Source organism: Chlamydotis macqueenii, chromosome Z (assembly GCF_036417535.1).
Source record: "Chlamydotis macqueenii isolate bChlMac1 chromosome Z, bChlMac1.mat, whole genome shotgun sequence".
In the NCBI taxonomy this organism is placed as follows: domain Eukaryota; kingdom Metazoa; phylum Chordata; class Aves; order Otidiformes; family Otididae; genus Chlamydotis; species Chlamydotis macqueenii.
This window is the reverse complement of record NC_141593.1, coordinates 12094252-12111694: the sequence shown is the minus strand read 5'-3', so window position 1 is coordinate 12111694 and position 17443 is coordinate 12094252. Positions and strand designations below refer to the sequence as shown.

At 37.8% G+C, this 17443-nt stretch overlaps 1 protein-coding gene across 1 annotated transcript in view; it reads right to left on the bottom strand.

The window, feature by feature from the left end:
- The window catches only part of SLC1A3 (solute carrier family 1 member 3), a 66841-nt gene extending 51184 nt beyond the window's left edge, over positions 1-15657 (bottom strand). Inside the window, exons 1-2 of the mRNA XM_086770053.1 lie at positions 15510-15657; positions 13604-13878 (exon numbers count right to left, since the gene is read on the bottom strand). Coding sequence (XP_086626179.1) covers positions 13604-13784 — 181 coding nt within the window. The 5' untranslated portion in view covers positions 13785-13878; positions 15510-15657. The remainder of the gene's footprint in view (positions 1-13603; positions 13879-15509) is intronic.
- Positions 15658-17443: the final 1786 nt, after the last annotated feature.

Genomic DNA, 17443 nt, shown 5'->3' with positions numbered 1-17443 from the left:
CTTGTAACCGGCAACCAAATAACATTTTGTTCTATAACAGAAATTGATCTGGAGCCAGTAGGAGAATCAGGCTCCTACCAGTTTAATGGGACATTGTATATTTTTGTTAGCTGCACAGCCATTTCATTCTCATGTTCCTGCAGAGCTCTGGAATGAAAGCTTTTGTTCTGTGGGTCATTTGTTTCTGCTTAATTTACCATTTTGTTCTGACACCTTTTCCTCTAACAGCCAGTTTCAGATAAGGCCGCAACTGTATTTACTTGAGACAAACAGGTAAATAACTTCTCCAGTGATAAGAAATACTTAAAGGTGCCGACAAAAATCACAATTGTTCTTAATATCTTTCTTAGTTTGCCACAAGGACCACAGGTTCACCAATTCACTTGCATGCTTTTGATTTTAATCTTCTTTTTTCCATAATTTTATATTGAACCTTCCCTCCACCCTCACCACCTTTGTATATCACCTGCTCCTTCCTTACTTTCTCCCCTCTGTAGGGAGGTATGTTCCCTTTGAAATAATTTTGTTGAACTAGGTCCTAAATACTGCAGCAGACTTTTTTTTTGTGATCGTTTTGTTAAAATTTTGTCTTAAAGGCTAGCTCTTATTATGCTAATTATTGTTTAGTGGCTAGCTAGTTACTTTTCTTACTCAATTCATTTAATTTAGGACTGCAGCAGAGTTACTGCTCTTAAGCATTTGAGAACTACTTCTTGTATTATGCAATCATCACTGCTCTTTGAGATTTTTTTTATCCTAAAGGTATAAGAATATGACCATCTTTAAACGTCCTTCACATACCCTATATTTGATAGGGTAACCTAAAAAGCATTTTAGGAGCCTCCATTCTCTTCAGGAGAGACAGTTACAGGCTCTTTTGTCCAAGTGCTGTCATAGGCAAATAACTAAGGTAAGGAAGGGCATGTAAGGCGTCAAACTAAGGGTGATAGTGCTGTGGAGAGCACTAAATTGCTACAGCCAGGAAGAGGCTACAGTTTAAGCTGATCTTTTTAATAGAATAGAATAGAATAGAATAGAATAGAATAGAATAGAATAGAATAGAATAGATTAGAATAGAATAGAATAGAATAGAACAGAATAGAGTATTTTAAATTGGAAGGGACCTACAACGATCACCTAGTCCAACTGCCTGACCACTTCAGAGCTGACCAAAAGTTAAAGAGTATTGTTAAGGCCATGGTCCAAATGCCTCTGAAATACTGACAGACTTGGGGCATTGACCACCTTTCTAGGAAGCCTGTGCCAGTGTTTGACTACCCTCTCGGTAGAGAAATGCTTCCTAATGTCCAGTCTAAACCTCTCTGACGCAGCTTTGAACCATCCCCATGTATTCTAACACTGGATCCCAGGGAGAAGAGCTCAGCACCTCCATCTCCACCTCCCTCCTCAGGAAGCTGTGGAGAGCAATGAGGTCACCCCTCAGCCTCCTTTTCTCAGAGTCCTTAGTTCAATGCATTTGTATTTATCAGATACTGAGATGAGCTCATGTGGGGACTAAACCAGGGAGGAGCTATTTTTTACTGGGTTAGTTTTCTGCCAGATTAGTTCCCTGGAAAGGTTTACTTGCTGTGCTAGATGATGGCGGTGCTGGTGTGGTGACAAGGGAGGAAGGCAAACATTTGGGGGTGGAAAAATGCAGCCAGGGCCAGAGGTAGGACTGGCTTAATCAATCACAGAAACATACCGTTAAGTAACCTTATCAGTTACTCTTCCTATGGCAGTCTAGAACTGGAGTTAATAAGTAGCTTAAAATTCCTTTAATTCTCTTCTTCTGAGATTGAATTTAGAGGAAATGTTTTCCAGATGAACTTGCTTCTTTGTTTCAGACCTAAAGAAGACCAAGTATCAACTGGCTTAATAAACTAGCTGTTTTTTCTTTACAGCTTTTATCTAACAGAGACCCAGCAGAGAATCTCACATGTATAGGAGTATGTATTTTTGTGTGATATGTTCCTTCTCTTTTAACTGGATAATGCCAGTGCAGTAGAGAGCTTAACGGCCTGTGCTCCGAGTAGGTTTTATAGATGGCTATATTGAAACGGAATATGGGTTAATTTGGAGACAAATAGCTACTTCTTTGCTTGAGAGATGTCATGAGGAGAGTCATAGGAGAAGTACCATAGAAGAGCTGGTTATCCTAGACATGACTGGGATCCAGAAGATCCCAATGATATAGTATATTATGGTATGGGACGGTTCTAGCAGCATAGTGATATCTTACAACTTGTTGACTTAAAAGAATGAACTATGTACTATCTGTACATAAAACATCTATCTACTTTAGTCAGGATGTGCTGTACCTACTCTGCACCGATGAACTACCAATGGTAGTTCTGGGTGGCACATACTGGGTGGCAGGCCTGATGCTTTCTGGGACTGCTGAAGTCATTGTCCACATGCTGCAGAGTCTACTGTGCATGCATACATGCTCTGGGGCTCTCTGAGACTTCCAGACACCAAGCAATTTAGCTGAAAATCCTGCCTCAATTAAGCTGTAAAAGATCAGAAAACATCAGGCAAAAAAAAGCCTCCAATTCTACCTGGACAGAATTCTAAGGCTGTAAAAAGAGACACAACCAGAGAAAAGCAAATGCATAATGAAGTCAGAGTTACATTGATGTCAAAGAGTTGTTCCATGCATCAGAAGAGAGGTCAGTGTGTTACCTTTGCTCAGGGGTCAGCAGAGTGCCATGGTGCTCCCAGCCACACTGAACAGCTGCAGCCACCGTGTGTCAGGAACACCTCCCTCCTGAGCCTGACCCTGGAGATTTTCTTTACCCAGTGAGAGCTATTACCTTCCAAAAAAAAATTGCACCAGCCTTCTAACATCACTATTCAGTTACAATCTGCAAAGACCCAGAGGCATTTTATGATCTTCATGGATTTTATGGGTATTTAGAGCTAGATTAACGTAGATACATAGGCACGTAATTCACAGCTTACAACTAAGACTCTGGAAACCTCTGCCTGCCACTGCCTAACTCTGGAGGTGCCTGAACTCCTGAAACACCTTTGTAGCTATGGCTGGGCACTCGCGTGTTCTTTACGTGAAGACACAGCATCTCCTCCTTGGGTTTTGTGGACAGAAGGCACACAATTAGAATGCGGAGTCTGAAGCTGTAAGGAAAAACTGGGGTAACCAAAGAGTGAGTAAAATCACTGGTTTATGAAGTACTGTCTAAACCAGGAAGCTTCTTATAACAAAGCTGAGAATATAACAGCATCTGAGTGCTGTTAAAAAGTTTTTTAACAAATCAGTGAAAACTATCCTGTGCTACTTCTTGGCTCCAGTGGTAAGCTCATACATTTTTCCCCATCTCTCTCTAGTTCTTTGGTTCATTTGCCCTTCTTCCCCAATTAGCAGGTAATTTTCTTCCTTTGAGAACATGTCTGAAAATTGTTCTCTTTTTATCCAACTTCTGCTTCTCTGTTTACCTTCAATTTTTTTCTTAATACTTTTCCTTATTTTCCTTGAACTGTTTCTGTATTTGTTTCTCATCTTTGATTGGTCTTTTGTTGTTATTTATAAGACAAGCAATTGCAGGGTATTTGTGGAGGATTTGGAATGAAGAGGAGTTTTTGCTGCTGGCACAGAAGCAGACTGTTTTTTTCTGAAATAGGGACATTATTCCTGATTTAATCCTCAGATAAAAAACTTTATTGAAAGACAAACTGCTCCTAGTTTATTCACTCTCATTTGTCTTTAAGCTGTAGAAAAATATTTTTTATGCAAAAAGTAACAAATGATTCTATCAAAATTCTGGAATTCTCTCTTACTATGCATATAAAAAGATCAGGTATTCACAATATGTGCCAGATTATATTTTCTGAAGTATTATTTAGAATTATGGTACTACTCAATGCTTTACAAAGTTACTGTAATAACTGGGGTTTTTTTCATGACTGGGTTTTCTTTGGTGCTTCACCTTCTTGACTAATGTTAATGTTTTTACTCCCATAAAAAATAGTTCCAAACAGATAAGAAAGCTGCTCTCTTAAAGTTTACATAGTTCCTTTCTTGCCTTTACATTTCTTTCTTTCCTGTTTTTCCTCAACTGGAAGTTGACAAAGTCCTTAACAGCACCAAGTTCTGTTTTTTCTCTACTATGGTTTCAGCTGCCTGTCTGTATTATTTTGTCCTTTTTTTACAGTATAGTAACACTGAGGAGTTGCAGTCAATAAGTCTGAGATGCTTCAGTCAATAACTTTGTGCAAACATGCTCAGAAAACGGAGCTCTACTCTGAAGAACTTGTAGTGCAGTTTAACAGAGAGCCTGAGGTTAGACCTTGATGGTTGTCTTTGTTTTTTTAATTCCACCTTAGACACACACTACAAAGCGGTTCATTGTAGGCTTGGCTTCCTTGATCTACAGTTCTACATCATCATTTGTAGGACATTCAAATTATGCATTCATATCTCTATGGAGCTACCCCAACTTTTCATTCCTACAAAACCACCTGTTAATTTAGCTTAGTGCTGATAGTCTAAATCTGTAACGGAGATGTTTGCCACTGAGGATTAAGTATTTTGTTGAATCAAGATATGCTTGTGCCAAAACTGTTTGGGTCATGGAACATAACTCACGTGGCAGACTTTGTTAAAAGATTTTAAAGAATCTTTTTTTTTTTTTTTTTTAAATCCAGTATTTTGCTGGCACTTGCAAACAAACTAGACAGACCGAAAGGAAGAATACCCTGTTGTAGGATACATGACTTTTGCCATATCAGGTGTAAGCATTACCAGAATCCTTTATTTATGTTTGAGTTATCATTTAGTGAATTCTTTCAATAAGGAAATTAGGCTCATGACTGAAATTCATGGAATGGTGTTACTATCTTTTTAGAAGGGTAGCTAGGATACTTTCAGTCCCTAGCTGCTTGATTTTGTTAGTTGAGCCACTTCATACTTCAAACCTTCAATATGACTATGAAACTATTCGTAACCAGAATCTCCCATCTGTTTAGCTTACTGGTCAACAGCCTCTTGACACATGAGTTTCCAAACGTGTTTTATTTAATTTGATTAAAAAGAAGTCTTATGCCTTACTCCTTCAGAGTTAACTCCTCTGAAGGGTATGTTGTAGCACAGAAGATTATTTTAGATGTAGTCTCCATATAGGTTATGATACCTGTCTTCTCACTATTAGGCATTATTCAGAATAGCAGAATTTCACTGCCTTAAAAGTCACAAAAATGGCACCTGTAACAATACTTAATTACATGGGAAGTACCTGAGTCCAAATTGTGGCCTTTGAAGTCTCTCTAGATAAAAAAAAAAAGCTTAGTTCTGGAAATCTACAAAGGGCACTTCTCCATTTTTTTTGGAAGACCCCTCACTTCTCACCATTCCACTTGTGTTTTTTTCAGAATTGCCATGACCTAAACATCTATTTCCCTAATTCCAGGCTAAGTCCTGGTTGATCTAGTAACTGAGCACAACTGACACAGGCATGCAGAGAACCACCTGGATTTGGTATGCCCTGTGTTCCTGTTCTTGCGCAAAGGATTACTTCACAGCCTGGGGCTCCCTGTTATACATGAGTGTTCTAGCAATTAAGTTAGAACATCGGGTCACCTTTTGCTCTCTTGGCATATGTATGTGCCTTTAGAAGTCTTGCATTTCCTTCTGCCTGATGACACAACTTTGAAAGGAATGGTGGAATTGCATCCTCCTGTAACTTGCCTTTTGAAAGGAAAAAGAGTAAGCCAATTCCTCAAGCACTGCTGACACCGTTCCCAAGGTGAGGGCTCTCCTGCTTCTGGATCTTGACTGGGTGAAGATGTCTGGCACAGTCCTGACTCACTCAGAAAGGAGTGGGAGTAGGAATGCAAACCTGTTTATTTGTTTGTTTTTCTCCTGGTAAGTTTCAGGCAGTTTTATGCTTAGCTTGTGGACGTGTGGGGTGACCCTTTTGAGTCTCCTAGCTCTCGCTCCTGCACTAAAAAGACACCCAGCCCTGAGATTTGGATTCCATATGCAGTTTCCTTTGCTTTGTTTTAGGCTTTGAAGGACTAGACTGTATATCCATGTTTGTTTAATGCATGTATTCCCAAGTTAAAATTATTTTAAAAGGCATCAAAATGTAGGCAGTAGCCTTATTTATCATCTGTGTTTGGTTTGTACTCCTAGGAATTCCCTGATTAGTGGTCCTGCTATGTTCATACAAAGGTAATTTTATACTTTCTAAAAATTTACTCCTTGTGGATATTAAACCCAAAGTACTTGCTAGAGCCAGTTTGAGGGACCAGCTTATGTTTCAGTGTAAATAATGCTTAACAATAAAGTGTCAACTTTTGTAGACTTTTTTTGAATAAATGAGTTTTCAGCTATGCCAAGTTGCAGTAAATGGTGAAAACCAAGCACACACTTTGTAACTGTCAAGCTGATTTCTGTTTATGATCTTCTATGCATGCCAATAGAAAACACATAGATGTGTCAAATTTCAAGCAATCAAATGCATTTCTTCAATGTACAGAATTGAAGAAGAATTCAAAAGACGAATATAACCACAGCTAAGAGAAAGGATGTGGAAGAACAACCACAAAATATGATTAACAGTAACACTTTATTATCCTCCTGATTCTCCTCTTATAGTTCTGGTTTTCTTTGCCTCTTTTCCTGCTTTTGACTGCTTTCTTTTTCACTGTTGAAAATTTTACCGGATCTATAGTTTTGTTAAAAAAGTTTTTGTTAAAAAATGCCTCATAAAATTTATTTTGCATGGATTTTAAAAGGTTACACACCTTGTGATTTCATCCTGTTGATTAAAAGTACAAATAGAACAAGTTCAAGTCTGATGGGTTGACAAAATAAACTGAATAATCCAGCTATTAGTAAAATTTCTCTGGAATAATTTCCATTTGTTCTTTCCCTATTTTCCACAGTTTTTTTTCCTATTCCATACCATCTATTTTTGTTTTGTCAATGACTGATTTAAAACGCCTTGGTCAGGAGTCTGGTTGTTTTCTGATATACACTGTAGACACCATAGCATATTCTATGAACAACACAGTTGGAGAAATTAGAATGGGAGGAAGAAATCTCTTAGCTCATTACTAATTATTTTTTATTTATCACTTACATTGCCTTATTGCTCCAAAGTGACACGTTGAACTGAGATGTAATATGTGAGAAAGAAATATATTACAAAATATGCTAAATCCCAAAGAGTCATATAATTGTTTAGGTTAGAAAAAACCTTTAATATTATCAAGTCCAACCGCAAATGATGTCCCTAAGCACCACATCTACATATCTTTTAAATACCTCCAGGGATGGTGACTCAACCACTTCCAGCCTGCTCCAATGCTTGACAACACTTTTGGTGAAGACATTTTTCCTAATATCTAATCTAAACCTGCCCTGGTGCAACCAAAGGCTGCTTCCTCTCGTTCTATCGCTTGTTACTTTAGAGAAGAGACCAACACATGCTTCCCTATGACTTCCTTTCAGGTAGTTGTAAAGAGCGATAAGGTGTTCCTCCAGCCTCCTTTTCTCCAGACTAAACAGCCCCAGTTCCCTCAGCTGCTCCTCATAAGACTTGTTCTCTAGACCCTTCACCAGCTTCGTTGCTCTTTGGATGTGGCTCCGGCACCTTTCTTGTAGTGAGGGGATTACCAAATTGTAATCTGAAACTGAATGACATACAAAATCTGAAGGAAATGCACAGTAAATGAAAGGAATTGGAAGGATGGATTCCTTCCAGAGGATATACACAACTAATGTGACTGCATGGGTTATTTTATGCATTCGGTGGTTCCAGAACATCTGGGTTTTTTTAACAAGGCATGAAAAAAATCTAAAAGTCAGTATCTCTCAGATGTTGATCTAGAAGTCAGTGCTACAGTACAAATGCCTGCATTTATATCTTACTTTTTAGAAGCCTTATTAACATCCAAAAGATCTAATTTCTTTATTTACTTCTCTTTAATACTGAATTTCTTTGTATAGTTTTTCAAATGCACTTTATCTTGATTCACCTAAAAAGATAAGTATTTTAATGAAAATATTTTTTCTCCAGTATCATAAAATCCCTGGACACTTTCAGATGCCTGGTTATTTCAAAAAATTGTGTGAGAAACATAAGCCACATGAATGAAAGCTTCAGGAATTCATAAACAATTGAACATGCCATCTTTAGCTACACCTTCATTGTGGCCAATTCAAAAGCATTCCATTGCAGATGACAACTCGTTCTAGCTTTATAATAGCTGGGGTGCTAGTAAGGATCTAACAACCTTAAATATTTACTCAGCATACAAATCATTGGCATCTTGCTTATGATTTTGTACTGCTTTGCAGTCACCATAGTAACCATAGGCTACAGTGCGTGCCTACTGAAAAGTGGAAAAAACTGAGAAGGCCTAATACTAGTTCATTTGATGCTGAAATGTCTTCTTAGTCCGTTCTGATACTCAACATGATTTTTTTTTACAGTCTTTGAAATGACTGCTGATTTTATTGTAACATATCTTTTGAAAGCATGATTGCTATATACCACATTTGAGCACCACTTTGCAAGTAATTTGACGACTTAGAGCAAATAAGAAGGTCGTAAGTCTACATTTTGTATCTTTACTGTGCATATGTGCACAGCTGCTGTCTCCAGAATACACAACTGTGATTCATAAAGTAGCCAAGTTTATTGTTGTTACTCTGTGCCGTGTATGTTGGTCCAACAACCACACTGGTTCATTTCAGTGACACCAGAGTGTACAGTAAGAAATTAAGACTGTGATAATAAATTAACATTATTTTATTTTGCAAGTAACTGCTAAACTCGTGTACTGTTCATATTTCATAGTCTGACTTTTATTACTGGCTACTTAATAGAAGAATTAAAATTCTTATTATTTCTATACTTTTTCTCATTTTTGAAAAGGAACCTCTCCTTTGAATTTTTAAGTGTTATTTTGGATCTTATGGTGTCTGTTTATGGGGTTTTTTTTTCCCCCAAATTATAACTATTTCTTAACTTCAAAAAGAATTAAGGTTTTGCTTAGCAATTTTTTTTAAGAATGCTACTTAGGAAGGTGTCATCCCTCAATGAGAAAGCAATTGTGCTGGGCAGGTTCTCTAGGAGAGCACTGGGACAGAGGCAGCCCCTGAGTTCAGCATAAATAGGATTAATTTCTCTTTGGTTGTCCCCAAACTGTCTTGATTTTCTTGTCTTTATCTTAATCTTTTGCCTGGTATCACATTTCTCTCTATATTTTAACCTATGCTCTCACCTTGGACTCCCCTCCCGCAGCTACTTCTCTTATAGTGAGGGGTCTTTGCTTTGTTCTCATGCAAATTTTACTGAGGCTGCCTGAGGCACTGTCATCGTGTTCATTGTCCGGCTGCAATGGGGTCAAACACCCTTCTCTGGGTATGTCAACCTCGGTCTTCAGTGGATACAGAGGATCTGCCAGTGGCAGAAAAGATGTCACTTCAACACAGAAGAGATTGTGTCTTTTGTGGGCATTATCCAGGATTCTGTGAATTGCAGACTTGTACATCTTAGGACTCATTTTAAACTATTTTTCAGACCAAGGATGTGTTGAGATAGGACAATCTGCTTTTCTCTATTCAGATATTTTAGCGGGTTTGTGAGGTTTTTTTTTCCTTCTGTATCATGAAGGAACATCTGCAGGCTTTATTTAACTCTGTTTTTTTCAAGGACATAGGGACATTGGCAATGCTTTTGCCTCTCCTGTCTTCTTCCTGTACTCTTAATTAGTTTTATTTTAATAAAGATGTTGCAAGGTTTTGGAATCTGGTAGATGGTGGATGCTGTTGCAGAACAGATGTTGTATGGGTCCGCCCACATTACACATCTCTTGTGAGATTGCCTGCAGTTACAGAAGACCGAGCTCAGTGACACAGCTGGTCCCTTTTGTGGTCAGGTAGCCAGAGAACTGAACTGGATCCATCTCAGTCCTCCTTGAATGTCCCAGTGGGCAATGGCAGTGTATCACTTCGGAGTGTGAAAAGTATTTTAGCTTATGATTTGGAGCTGTAATGGCTTCATAACTATGCAGAAACTGCTTTTTATCGTACCTGCTCCACAACCTCCCTCTGCTTCACTGAGTCCCTCATTTAAAACAGTATTTCTCTGTGAACAGCTATTCAGGATCTCTGCTCAGCAGCTCTGTGTGTCTCGATCTTTCCTTCAGTACAAGTTCAGAATCCACAGGAGATTCTTTGGCATTTAGGAGTCCTGCCAGAGTAAAGTCTGGACTCCTGTGGCATTTTTTGAAAATGGGAGGTAAGTAGTAGAGAATCAAGACAGCCTACTGAAGGAAGGGTATCTGAAAGGAAGGCATTTTGGGGACAGGATGATGGAACTAAGTAGCGTGGGAGAGAGGGCACTGCCTGAGATTTTGCCAGTAATTTGGCTAGCACTTCAAAGTTTGTAAGACTTCCTGCAGATTTTCCATGAGCCACCATGACCCCTTGCCTACCTTAAATTGCTCCTGGTCATCGTGACACTCTGAATTTCCCCAAATTCGCCTCACGTAATTGTTCTCATCTATTGGCTCTTGCCAAGATCCATTGCAGAAAACTAATTTAATTTCTAAGTGTAATTTCTAAGTGTACCAGAAGAATCTGAAAAACTGCATTCTTACTGACCACCCTTTTCTCAAAGTTTCTTGAAGGTTTTGAAAGCAGTTTAAATTTCTCTAAAAATAGCAACAATGATAACGATGATGTACTAGACAGACGCTACCTATGCAGAACATACAGTCAGAAGGGCCTTTCAGGAGGTTTTTGGGAAATGGAGAATAGTGCTAAGTAATTATCAAAATGAATTATAACTTCTCCTGTCTTCATTATTAGGTTTTTAAAGATTAATTGGTTTTGTATTGTAGCAGCTAATAAATTCAGTTTAGTATTCAGTTCAGAACCAAAGTAACAGCAGAAGTTAGGGTAAATGGCTGTATTTCTCCCTATCATGTGAATGCCAGAAAATCTCTACTCTGTCTTCAAAGTATCAGTATGCAACACAAGCAAATGCATGTTGCATCTGCCCACTTTGTAACAAAGTGTGTGTTTCCACAGACACAAACCGAAGTGCCTATTATGAACTGCGGTCCTGAAATTAGGCGAAGACATACCATGCTGTTCACTTGACCTCTACCAGCATCAGTCCTGCTCAGCAAAGAAATCAGAAATGCTCTATTAAATAGGCTTTCTCATGTCAGTCCCTTGACAAAAAAAAAAAGGCCTGAAATAAATGTTTCTGAAGAAATACTGCTCTCCTGAAGAAATACTGCTTTAAAGCTAAAATTTTGCTTTTTGTGAGTTTAGTCTTGATGGAGATTGCTGGACTGACAGTCCTAAAAACTGATGTCATCTGTCCTTTTAGATTACAGATACCATTAAGCATCATTTCTTGTAAATGATTCACCCCTGGCCTGAGTGTAGTTTGGTTTCCACCTACACTCACATCCAAGCATCCCTGATGAGACAGCCACTGGTGCTAATTGGTGGGTTAATTTCGCAATGTTGATTACTGTCTGCTAGGAAAGGGATCAAGCCCATCATCTGATTTTCCACAGATCACCAAACAACTGAGAGATGATAACAATTTAGTCCTTGCCAAACAGACATACAGGCAGATGGAGTTCCACCACTAAGTGTTTTCCAAACTCTTTAGCCACTATTCCCTACTTCTGAATATTTCCAAAACAGCAAAAAACTCTCCAAAACCCCAAATCTTACCTTTTTTTTATGAGCTACTGAGTGTGAACTCACTGTTCTAATGATATATATGTTGTAAAATTTCACCACAAATAACAAATGTGAGAAAATTTTGTAGTATTCTATCATAGTAATGAAAAAACATTTTTTCACATATTGCATCACAGATGTCTACAGAATAATGAGCAGAATTGGAGCCGTGGGCTTATCCTAGGCTGCACATTTTCATTAGGTCTCCAACTTGTCTTCCAGCTTTACTGGCACTCTGCCATTGCTACCACCATAGGTGCTACTACCATAGGTGGTAGCAGAGCTGTGGTAGATACTTGTCACTAGTCATCTGAAGCTAATTGGAACATCCAATAACAGTAAACGCACTTGTCCAGCCTACATTTCTGTTCCCACATTGCCAAATTAACGGGAGTCACGCTGGAGCTAGATGACAGTGAAAAACTTGCAAGAGCACCTTGGTCTTGTGCAGGATAGACAGGAGACAATCTAAGAACTGCATTCCTCTGAGGCTGGACAGTGTTTCAAAACTTGCTTAATTTGTTCTGCCTTTCGTGACCACTGCAGGTAAAATGCCCAAGTTTTTTACTTCTGATGCCAATGGGGTTTTTGCATTAAACAAATTCTTACTTAGGAATTAATATTTTGATCAAATTTTGATCAAATACTGTTGATAAATCTGAGAGTCTGACATTTCTGTTATAGCAACAAAGTACTTTATTTTACCAATATGCAAATGAATATAATTGTCTCCCAGAAAAAAAGCCTTCAAACCTGGAATTAATTTAAAATAACCCTGCAGATCAAACAACAATAATGGTAAAGCCCTAAAATTTTTATTCCTAAAACAAGTTGTAGAAAAACAGCAAGCAGAGTTATGCAGAAAAGCATTATCAAGGACAATAGGGCCTACATAGGTGTAGGATATTTACCCTTAAGTGCTAGCATTTGGGTTCTCGTGAGCAGACCCACAATTTCAAACTAATTAGAAAATAAAAATGCAAATAGTACAGTACAGCCACAATGTTCTTGCTCACCCTATAAGGAGTGGTATTTCATGAAACATATGGTGTTCTTTAGAAAATCTGTAGTTAAAGGAGAATTACTAAAAGTGATCACATAATTACATAAAGGAAAATGTGTTTTGAAATTGTTTCTTTTTCTCAGAAGAGTCTCTTTCTAATGTAAATTTAAAATATATAGCAATATTTTAAATTTATGTTTTGATGCATTCCAAATTTAAATGCTGTTTGATGTTCTGGATTCCTCTCCATACACTCTAAAAGAGCATTTAATCAGGTGCTATCTTGCAGTCCTTTGAATAAGTATCATTGCCATTGTTGCCCCTATTGCATCTGAAAGATGCATGTGTAAGATTGTAGCAACTGAGAGAGTTTGTACTCAGGTTTGATTGTTTGGCATTTATCAAGGGAAAACTGAAAAGATTGAGGCTCTAATATATACCTTTGCTTAGGAATGTAACTTCATTTCATTCATTGAGACTTCTCTTTGTTATTGCAAGGTGTTATTTTTGATAGATTAGGAAAATAAAGGCTATGTACTGAGCATTATGCTGCAGTTGGCTTTGGTAGAAAAAGATTTCATTGACAACATTAAGTCAGTTATTGTATCTGATTCTTTAACAGAAGAATCCATAAAACCACTGATTTTTTTTTCACTAGAATTCTCCTTAGGAATGGTAGAAGAATCAGAATGGCTCTTTCTTAAACTTCAGCATGCAACTGTCAAAGCCAAAACTCTCCAAGCCAGAACGTTCTTATCAGTGCAGAAGAATTTGGATCTCATTTGTAATGCAAATCGCCCAGGCAAATCGTCATTGTCAAATGCACTGGAGAACAGAATATTCCTATTGAACAAATTACTTACCAAGAATCACAGCAACAACGGTGAAGAGCACAAAGGCATTCCTCAATAAATAACTTTTAACATCATCCTTTGTTATGCTCTGCACTTTTTTTTTTGCCAAAAGTGTACGTTTCCGGACTCCTTGTTGAATGCGTTCCATCCTACTTCCAGTTTTCGGATCTTCTCCGTTACCTTTAGTCATCTATCTTGCAGAAAAATTTCTTTTACAATTAACTTCTGTCAATGTCCCTTCAGAGAAGTGGAAGACTCTTTTCTGCGGGAGGTACTGGAGAAACCTGCAAGGCAAGAGATATAAAATATTGCAATAAGATTTTAGAGGGATGATTAGCTGTATGTTTACATGGAAACGAATGTTCTTCATATTTCAGTAAAACCTGTATTATTTGTAATATCTAAGTTATTGATTGCGTTTTCTGATAAATAGCCTCAATGACTTATAAAGAACTGTTTGAAACAAGTATTATATAGACTGATCAGATGTGTCCTGTGTCTTCAGAAGTTAATCTGAATTGCTGTCCTGCTGCAAAACCAAGGAGTAAATTTTTTTTTTTTGCAGTTGCTAGAGATGTACTAATGTAAAATTAGTACAATTCATAGAAGCATAAGGTGCTATAATGTTTAAAACTGTCAGGCTTCATTTTCATCTGTTTAGCAGGCCCTTATCTGAAAAAAAAATTCTAGCTCAACCTTCACATTAACCATTGAAAAGAAATATTTTGCTTGAACAGATACATTTAAAATGTTCTGCATTTGAGATGTTTTTAAATGGTTGAATGCATTGGCTGAATTCCTCCTTTTCGCATGGCAAAATGCAGCAGGAATAGTTTATTTATCCCTCAACCACTGTTTAGAAGATATGCCTTTAACAGTTTTATGTTGATAACATTCATCTTTGAAGTACATAAACTATTCAGAGCACATCTGTAAAACATCAGGAGTTATATTCCACTTAGCTTGTTGCTTCAAACTGTAATACAAGTTCCCATTGCAAAGTAGTGCTTAGCTCGGCCTGACAGCAATTATGGGGACATAATGTGATTTTAAGAAATCACACGTTGAATCATAGTTAAAATGTTTTAATATTAAAAATCCTTCATTAGGACATGATTTTTCATTTTTAATTTTTTTTTTTTTGGGTGGATACTTGGTATGAATTTACTTAATAATTGAGCTGCACAGAGGTATTTTCCAGACTGAGAATCCCACTTTCTGAAATCTTAGTTAATACACTGGCACGCTTTTGTGAAGAAATTAGAAATTAATAAATGGACAGTTGGTTGCTTTCACTGAAATCTTTCTCCATTTATACACAGTCCAACTCTAACATCTTACTCTTTTAGAAACCTAGTGTTTAAATCTTTTTTTTTTTCCCTAGGAAGCACTTAGAATATAAATACATAGGGTTTTCAAACAGAAGTTTTAGAGGAAATACCACGTTGTAGCAAATGTATTTTGACGGGATTTGATTGCTGCTGCTACCGTATGTTTCAAGATTGGCACTGTAGTGCACTATCTTCTGAATTTTAACAGAACGCTGTGTGCATTTATATAGCCATATGCTATATGTTTTGCTTCTTTAGAGAGTGGAAACATTCTGACACAGAGCTAGATATTTGAATTAGTAAGTATAGGAGCTTGGACACAACTGCTGTGTGTAAGCAGGATTATTTTTTTTTTTTTCAGAACAATTAATGTTAGTATTTTGCCAAAAAGAAAGATTTATTCACAGAGGCTTTTCCTTCCAAGATGAATAATGCAACTAATCTGTCCTTTATAACTTACATTGATGTAAAGAAAGAACATGGGCACAGCCGAAAGGATCCTTACATTAAGTGACATACAAAGGCAGAGACTGAAAAATTAAGACTTTGTCCTCAAAACCCACCAAACGAAGCGATCGGCTCACCTTTTCGGATCTCCAGCACTCTAAGAACAGGGTGGTGGCGGGGAAGGCAGAGGTTTCCCAGCAAAGAGAAGCGATCTGCGGGGCTGCGGGAGCGGGAGAGGGAGCGCGGGACGGTCCGCATGTGCTGCGGGTGCAGCAGCTGCCGCCCTGACTTGAGGAAAGGGGAGGAGACTGCCGGCCCCGCTCGGCGGAGAGGGAGAGCGCAGCGGGGTGAGGGACAGCTCAGCTCTTTCAGTGTGAATCAGCCTTGGCACAGGGGAAAGCGGGGTCACTTTCTTTGTTTTTCCTTTCAGACCACTTTCACGCTTTGTCGGTTCAGCTTCGTTAGAAACGGACAATCGGAAGCCAGGGAGAGCGGAGGTGTCCCGCACACACAGGGAGCGGGGCAGGCTGGAGGGGTCCTGCGTCAGGTACTCCAGCCGGGACATCTGAAAAGCCTAAACGCAATTATATAACACTATTCCCGTGCTTTTTCAAATAAATGGTAAAATATGTGAGCATTCTAGCTTGTTCTAAAAAGAAACGTGGTGCGAGGTGATCACGTATTTTCTAATTCTTAAAGACAGTTACTCATGATCTACTCTTCCCAGGGTGGGAAGCAGGCATATCTTTCAGAAGCAACTGGAGCATTATCAAGAGTATAGAAAAACATAATCAGCTATGGTTCCTTGTATGTTTCTCGTAGATATTCAAAACACATGATGAGACTTGCCTCTTGTTTGGCAATGTAAACTCACTGGTACTCAGCCCCATTCAGCCTGCTTCAATAGCATGGAATGAATGATGAAGGAAAAAGGATAAAACATCCGCTTTTGAGAAATAAGAGGCCTTCAGTTTTTTTAGTGTTTAAAAGTCTGTATTATTGAAAAGATATTTGCAGAGGAGAGTCAGGGGAATTCCCAAAGACCTTCTTTCAGTTTTTAGAGGAACACTTTTGTTCTAAATGTTGGTAGAGTCAGTTTAATATATTCACTAATTATATTTCAGTGCATCTTTCATGACATTTTAAGGTGTATTTTCTTTTAAGATGAATAAACATTGTAAATGGAAATTTATATATAACTATGCTAAACATATAATTTAGGAAGTTTGTTTCTAGATGATGTGGCTTCTAATGTGGTTTGTTGTTTTTTTTTTTTCCTGGAAGGTAATTTTAAGTGTACAAAAATAATCTCATGTTCTAGACACACAAAAAATAGTCGGCTTCAAAATAAAATTAAGAGCAGTGCTACGTTCACACAGTCACAGTAATGGTTTTGCTAAACTGTTTTCTAATTTCAATGTGCTTCAAATATAATATATAATGAGGAGAAAAATAATCTTATGGTATAATGCAAACTTGCTTATGATTAATGTAGTTTTCAGATTGAACTACGTACTGTGGAATATTGATCTTAGTTATCTAACTTAAGAAAGAAAGTAAGCATCTAAATTAAGTTATTAATTTACTTTAAAAAGCGAGAAAAAATGTTGACAGCTTGTGTTGCAAAGATAGAAACATATGCTATATTTTCTTATACCTGGCAGCTTGAATGTCTATGTCATTCTTATTTTTCGTGGTGCAGTTTTTAAATACTTTCACCATTTTGCCTGGAGATGAGAACTGACCTCTTAACTGACCTTTGACCCTTCATGATCTGCTTGTTTGATCTTTCTTTTTGGAGTATGGCATGCTTTCTGTGAAACCTCCCAGATAAGGACTTCATTCTGCCCTCTGTTCATATGAATAGTAATGTTCCAGTTGTCTTAATGGGACAGGGGTCAGGCCCCAAATGAGATGATCCAAAGTCTGTCATCATTTGATGCTTTCATTAATCATGGCGTCTATCAGAAACGAGGATAATCCTGTGAGAGAATTAGCTATTCAGTGAGAAAAATTCAAATAGACAATAAGCAGTCGTGCAGCTTAGCTTAACTTCAGCAGTGACACTTTT